The following is a 7,500-nucleotide window of genomic DNA, read 5'->3' as shown; positions in this document are numbered from 1 at the left end:
AGTCGCTGAGAGAGTTGAGGCACAGATGAGCGCTCTGATGAAGACATGTTTTGTCGCAACGCGTAAGCCCACTTAAATGAAAGGCTTTTTAACTATAAAAAGCAGTGTGCCTTTGGAATTTTTTTGGTCAAACCAACTCTTTTAAGACAAGAAGTATTCCCTTGAAACCAAAGAGCACCTGCTTTCGAGAGACATGTCAGTGACGAAGCACTTCCGACAACCAACCTTGTTTGGTATTTGAAGATACAGATGAGCGCTGCTGTACTGCTGTTCTCAAGGTCTCATCACTTTTGCCATTTCTCTTTTATCTTCTTTATTTTCAGCCGTCGAGTCCCCAGAGCCGATCGCGTCTTCACGAGGCGCTTTTCCTCCGGGGGATTGGTCATGTGGCGTGATGCGGTCGCCCTGTCGGTGTGCTCTCCTTGCAGGAGTGTCACCACTTCCTGTCAGGGTGTGAGCTGTGCGGTTTCTACTCTGAAAATTGACTCACTTATCCCTGATTCATTGGCCGCCCGTCTCAGAGTTCAGACACAATTCTGCTCTGTTTTGTAAAAGGAACAGAGAACAGGAGTCTGTTGCTAGGTTAATCCACCGCCCCCCCCCCACACACACACACACACACACACACACACACTCACACACACTCTGTGTTTAGCACATGCCACAGCAGTAACCTCAAATGCTTTGTCAGGTTACAGCCTAGTCCCCTGATTTCCATATATGGGAGGGGCATCGTGGTCCAAGAGCGCCAGACAGATAGGAGGTGTGTGTGTGTGTGTGTGTGTGTGTGTGTGTGTGTGTGTGTGTGTGTGTGTGTGTGTGCAGGGTGTCCGCGCGGTAGTAAAAGGTAGTAAAATATATAGGCTACACTCACCATAGATATATACACTAGATGTCGCCTTGTGTATATATCTATGGTGAGTGTAGCCTATATATTTTTTAGCTGCTATCCGAGTGATAGGCTAGCCTAGGCCTACATCTACTGCTCCTTTGCTACATGAACAAATATTATTATATTATATATGTATATATCTATGTACACTCACTCCGTTAGGAGGCAACTCTCTCAGTTTACACTAGGCTACTTCAGCTGGAAGTTTTAACAACTGTGGACTTGACTAGTGTAAGCTTTCGTTCAGCTGACGGTAGCGCTGCCATCTGACTGTGATCATCCAGAACCGTGCAATAAAATTCCACCTAGCCCATCAGTAACAAAGTTCGAGCTAGTCACTGACATAGTAACCGACAACATTTTTTTAACGTAACCTAGACCTAGTATCTAATGTTACGGAATTGCAAGAAAACGAGTGAAAACAATTCCTTACTTTTAACCACGCAAGTGCGCGTGTCATTTATTAAAACGGTAGAAAACTGAATCAAAGACGGAACTGTCCATCAACAAAAACAGCATGCAGTTTAAAAGTCCCGTTATTTAAAGTCCCAGACATTTAAAGGGACAGCGGTCACTCAAGACAGACCTACACCACAACTGAGTGATGAACGTGAAATTCTTTGAATAGCCTACAAAACACTGCATTTAGATGACAACTGCGTGAAGAACCACGCGAATCTAGTTAATGGCGAATTAAGTTTATGGCATTCACATTTAAATCATTCAATAGCCTATGAAAACTTGATCAGTTAAATTGTTCTCATAAAAGGAACAGCAAATTATACAAAATATTCCAAATAGGCTAGTTTTATTGCAGTGACAGAAAACTGCAACAGTTTAAAACCATGTTAAATTTGAAAGCATCTAGCTAGTGACAGGAGGTTTTAGGGGGGGAAAGAAACTCTGTAACCTACTTGATTCCACAGTCAATGTTCAGTATTTGGCCTATAATTTAGCCTATAATATTGGCATTTGAATCCATGAAAACTAACCAAAATCTATCATTTCCTATCGACAAACTGACCAGTAACGCATCGAATCGCATTGCTACACATTTTGAAGTATTGAAAATAATCAAATCATTGGCTTAAAGAATCTATATTTTATCAAATTGTGATTAAACTTGATTTACACTAAATGGCATCCTTACCTACCTACCTAACTGTTGTTTTGGGAAGTATTTATCATGCAAGCATCGTGCATCCATGCTGAGTAATGCAATGAAATCATAGTTTTCAATTTTGCATTAAAGCAGTCCACTGATGTGCATGTTTTCACGGACTGCTTTGTGTCAAATGTGCAACAACAATACCATACCAATAATAATGGCTTTATATATCCATATAAATAGATTTCTGGGCCTATCCTTAGACTAGAGTTGTTTCGGTGGTGTTTGTTCTTCATTTTTCACCACACATGTTTGGTGTTTTAGCGTCATTTGTGCCAAATCATTCACCTTATTAGGGCTAAGGGCTGGTTAGGATAACTCAAGGGCTAGGGTTAAGGTAAGGACAACTGAAACTGAACTCCTCGACACTACAAAAAAACATTGTCATTGACAATGACCATACTTAATGATCACAATTAGAAATTATTAGTGTACCTAATATGTATGATTTATACCTTATAGCAAGTAGTAAGTGGTACCCCCCCCCCCCCCCCCCCCCCAAAAAAAAGGGCTGCTGCTTGATGTCGTGTTGGTAGTAAAAAATATTGTGGAGGTAGTAAAAAAGGTAGTAAAAAGTAGTAAATTCAACTCTATGATTCCTGCATATACCCTGGTGTGTGTGTGTGTGTGTGTGTGTGTGTGTGTGTGTGTGTGTGTGTGTGTGTGTGTGTGTGTGTGTGTGTGTGTGTGTGTGTGAAGGAGGGGATTAGGTGCAGGACCCTGGTCTCCTCTGGCCTCTCCTCTCTCTCGGACGCAGCAGTTCAGTGTGCCTTCAGTCTAACTCCACCTTTCCCTTCCAGAGACACACCTGCTCCCCCTCTCTTCTCCTCTTCTTTTCTCTCTACTCTCCTCTTCTCTCCTCCTCTCCTCTCCTCCTCTGCCCTCCTATCCTCCTCTCCTCTCCTCTACTCCTCTTCTCTCCTCCTCTCCTGTACTCCTCTTCTCTCCTCCTCTCCTCTCCTCCTCTCCTCTCTTCACTTTTGTTCTCCTTTCCTCATCTCTTCTCACAGCACTCCTCTTCTCCTCCTCTCCTCCTCTCCTCTCCTCTTCTCCTCCTCTCCTGCACTCCTCTTCTCCTCCTTCTCCTCCTCTCCTCTCCTCCTCTCCTCCTCTCTTCTCCTCCTCTCCTCTTCTCCTCCTTCTCCTCTACTCCTCTCCTCTCCTCTCTTCTCCTCCTCTCCTCCTCTCCTCTCCTCCTCTCCTCCTCTCCTGTACTCCTCTTCTCTCCTCCTCCTCTTCTCTCCTCTCCTCCTCTTCTCTCCTCTCCTGTACTCCTCTTCTCTCCTCTCCTGTACTCCTCTTCTCTCCTCCTCTCCTGTACTCCTCTTCTCTCCTCTACTCCTCTTCTCTCCTCCTCTCCTGTACTCCTCTTCTCTCCTCTACTCCTCTTCTCTCCTCTCCTCCTCTCCTCTCTTCACTTTTGTTCCTCTTTCCTCATCTCTTCTCACAGCACTCCTCTTCTCTCCTCTCCTCCTCTCCTCCTCTTCTCTCCTCCTCTCCTGTACTCCTCTTCTCTCCTCCTCTCCTGTACTCCTCTTCTCTCCTCTACTCCTCTTCTCTCCTCCTCTCCTGTACTCCTCTTCTCTACTCCTCCTGTACTCCTCTTCTCCTCCTCCTCTCCTCTACTCCTCCTCTCCTCTACTCCTCTCCTCTCCTCCTCCTCTCCTCTACTCCTCTTCTCCTCCTCCTCCTGTACTCCTCTCCTCCTCTCCTCTCCTCCTCTTCTCCTCCTCCTCCTCTCTTCACTCTGCTTTTCAGGGCTTGCTGTCTTTCCGCTCTCCTTTCTTGGCTTTCCTCCCTTTTGTCATTTTTCATCGTTCAGGTGTTTTCTTGCTGTTTCGTTTCGCATTAGCTGACCTCTTTAGGCCTTAAACACTCTCTCTGCTAACACCTTCTCTGCTCTCTATCCGACCTTTGACCTCTGACCTCACCCTCACTCTCGCTCTCCACCAATCACAGAGCTTGGACTTGGCAGCCCCGGCCACGCCCAGCCAAGACCTGCTGCTATTGGCTAACGGCTCCCTGGAGAGCTCTGCTGGTTCTCTGGCCACCTGTCTTCCCTCTGACGCTACTCTGTCCGACACACGCCAGCCCTCCCTGGTGAGCTCCAGCTACGCTGTGCCAAGCCGTGCCGTGGTGTGGTGTGGTGTGCCAAGCCGTGGTGTGGTGTGGTGTTGTCTGGTGTGGTCTTGTGTTGTCTGGTGTGGTCTGGTGTTGTAGCACACAGTACTGTGCTGTGGGGAGACTTCCTGTATTGAAGCATAGAGGATGATGGGAACCAGAAAGTGTTTTTAAAGACCACAACTTATGCCCAGAACCTCCGCTCATTCACTACATAGTGTATAGGTGATGAGAGGAGGTTCCGAACACAAAGACGGGCTAAACTAGGTGGTGGTTTGGATCGTTCACCAAATTGTGATGGATGTTTTGCTGTGGGTCATATGATGGATGCATAACTAGGCTGCTGTTGAGGTGTTTTGTAAACATGACGGTAGGTTGTGTGTGTGTGTGTGTGTGTGTGTGTGTGTGTGTGTGTGTGTGTGTGTGAGTATGTGTATGTACGTTCACAGCGTGTAAGTAAGCATTATGAAACTGTGATTTTTCACAACAGTACCATCTAATCTGAGCTTGAGTGCTTGGGCAGGACTTAGTGACGTGGTGGCTCAGAGCGCTGACCACCGCGTCCTCAATAAACATGTGTGTGTGATGTGGGGTAGGCTGTGCTTGTGTGGATTGTTTGGTATGTGTTGGTGGCGTATGTGGTATTGTGGGTGGTGTGTGTGTGTGTGTCGGGATGTGTATTGTGCTGCATGTTGGTGTCGTGGGTCAGATTTGTGACAGGGTGTGTGTGTGTACAGGTAAGGGTTTGTGTACTGTGTGTGTGTGTGTGTGTGTAGGGGTTCCTATACTCTGTGTGTGTATGTGTGGTCATGTGTGGTGAGGCTGTGCTCTGGTCCTGTGTGTGTGTGTGTGTGAGGCGAGGCCATGTGTGGTGAGGCTGTGCTCTGGTCCTGTGTGTGTGTGTGTGTGTGTGTGTGTGTGTGTGTGTGTGTGTGTGTGTGTGTGTGTGTGTGTGTGTGTGTGTGTGTGTGTGTGTGTGTGTGTGTGTGTGTGTGTGTGTGTGTGTGGCGAGGCCATGTGTGGTGAGGCTGTGCTCTGGTCCTGTGTGTGTGAGGCGAGGCCATGTGTGGTGAGGCTGTGCTCTGGTCCTGTCCCCTGTAGAGCGAGAGTGCTAACGAGGAGGGGGGCGAGGGGGAGTACGTCAATCTGTACTCCTCCACCCAGGCCAACGGAGATGGGACACTCCCCCGCCGCGTAAGTAGCGCACCCGACCCCCACCCGCCCCCGCCCACCCCCACCCACCCGCGCTAAACAAACAAACAGGAAACAAACGGAATGCATGACCCGGCCTGGGAACGAACTCGCTGTGTTTGTTTGTTTGTTTGTTTGTTTTGATTGTACTAACATTTCCTACCAGCATCCGGCCTCCACCTCGTCTCACTGTTACTCCGCATGACTCATGGCTTGTACATCTGGGCCTGTGTGCGTGTGTGTGAGAGAGTGAGAGAGAGATGCAGATTCATAACCCCCTTCTGAACTACCCCAAACTACCCCCCAGTCCACCCCAGGAGAGTAGGGGCCCACCCCAAACTCCATGTGTTCGAACACTTATGTAAGTCTGGCTCAGTTCAGGACCCGATCTGCTCTGGAATCAGTCGCTAGGTTCTTGAGGTCTTTTGGAAGCCAGGGTCAAAGGTCGATCAACAGCATTGACCTCTCATGGGTCTGCCTGTTCCCTGATCTTCACAGGCTGTTTACGTCTCATGTTCATTTTTAGACATGTGGCAACGACTGGAGGCCTCTGTTACAAGCTTCTGCTTCCATTCTGAAGAGCTTTACATTGTATAACACACTGTACACACACACACACACACACACACACACACACACGAGTGTATTACGTTTGCCAGGGAACCAGATTGGTAAATGGATTTGCTGCAGCTGTGCAGCATAGAGATTAAAAAGGGAGCAGAAGTTCACTTAAGGAGCTCCAGACAGCCTAAAACTCCAGAGTGAGTGTGCAAGCGTGTGTGTGTGTGTGTGTGGAGCTGAAAGCAGTTTGCAGTAGACGCCTTGCCCGTAGAGGCTGCTGATCGGACTCGGAGCTGGTAATCATCGTTGCCTGTGATCCGATCATTCTCATTGATCATTTCAAACTGTGATCTAAACCCTGCGCTGTAAGCAGACCCTGGTGGAATAAAGCCTCCGATGCCCTGGACCCCCTGCGATGGCACGTCTAACCTGATGAGGGTGACTACTAACAGACATGCTTAGCTAATAACACTTGTTTGAGAGACCCACCTGGAGGCACCTCATCCGTGTGTGTGTGTGTGTGTTTGTGTGTGTACGTGGTGCTCCAGATCTGACTGAGGCGTTTGACTGCTTTTTGAATGTGATTAATGCAACTGATTTAATCTGTACGTTTGACTTCATGTTTTTACGTGAATGGCCTCTCATTGTAACTATTATGATTGCTTGACATTCTCACTCTGACGTTGTGTTTATTATACGGCTGCTGAATGCATTCTATTATATTGAACGTTTTATTGTTGTCTTCTACAATACCTGTGGAAGTTTAGTTTTGGCTATCAGTCGTATAATAAGCAGGAAAATGTATAGTCACTTTGCTGTGTGTCAGGAGTCCAGTTGGTTCAGTCCATATTTGTTAAGAATGACCGGTGGACTATACAGTATCCTTCACTCGGCACTCTCAGAGGTGTGGATGCACACACATACACACAGCATATCTGTGTGATGGTAGACGTGCTCCGTGCGTGCGTGCGTGTGTGTGTGTGTGTATGTGTGTATGTGTGTGTTTAACCCTGAATGATAACACACATTTGAGTGTGTGTGTGGATAACCCTGAATGATGACACGCATTTGTGTGTGTGTGTGTGTGTGTGTGTGTGTGTGTGTGTGTGTGTGTGTGTGTGTGTGTGTGTGTGTGTGTGACTCCCTGAGTGATAACACACACAACGCCCTCTGAGGATGATGGTAAATCTGGATTCGCTCTGATTTTCTATGTGTGTGATTCGTAAACAGTGTGTGTGTGTGAGTGTGTTAACGGAGAGGTGTGTGTTACAGGACCCAACCGCTGAGGACCCGGAGGACCCTGTGGCAGACAAGGACATGACGGAGTCCGACAGGTAAGACACAATCACCTTTCCTTCTTTCCTGAATGACCACTGCACTTTGAGTTCTCATAGAGTACTGTGCAATGACCACTGATACAGAATGCACTATGAGCTCTCGTAGAGTACTGTGCAATGACCACTGATACAGAATGCACTATGAGCTCTCGTAGAGTACTGTGCAATGACCACAGATACAGAATGCACTATGAGCTCTCATAGAGTACTGTGCAATGTAATGACCACTG

The 7,500-nt window shown here is 47.3% G+C and overlaps 1 protein-coding gene across 1 annotated transcript in view; it reads left to right on the top strand.

Annotated features, from left to right (window-relative positions):
- The window catches only part of LOC143106468 (rap guanine nucleotide exchange factor 1-like), a 42,102-nt gene that overhangs the window by 23,675 nt on the left and 10,927 nt on the right, over positions 1-7,500 (top strand). The window contains exons 9-10 of the mRNA XM_076270743.1: positions 5,283-5,375; positions 7,206-7,267. Of these exons, the coding sequence (XP_076126858.1) occupies positions 5,283-5,375; positions 7,206-7,267 (155 nt within the window). The remainder of the gene's footprint in view (positions 1-5,282; positions 5,376-7,205; positions 7,268-7,500) is intronic.

Source organism: Alosa pseudoharengus, unplaced genomic scaffold (genome assembly GCF_046254945.1).
Source record: "Alosa pseudoharengus isolate Yale_2024_CS ecotype anadromous, Long Island Sound unplaced genomic scaffold, YU_APseudo_1.1 YU_APseudo_1.1_scf_6, whole genome shotgun sequence".
NCBI lineage: Eukaryota > Metazoa > Chordata > Actinopteri > Clupeiformes > Clupeidae > Alosa > Alosa pseudoharengus.
Note: the sequence above shows the minus strand (reverse complement) of the source record. Positions and strands in the feature narration are given on the sequence as shown.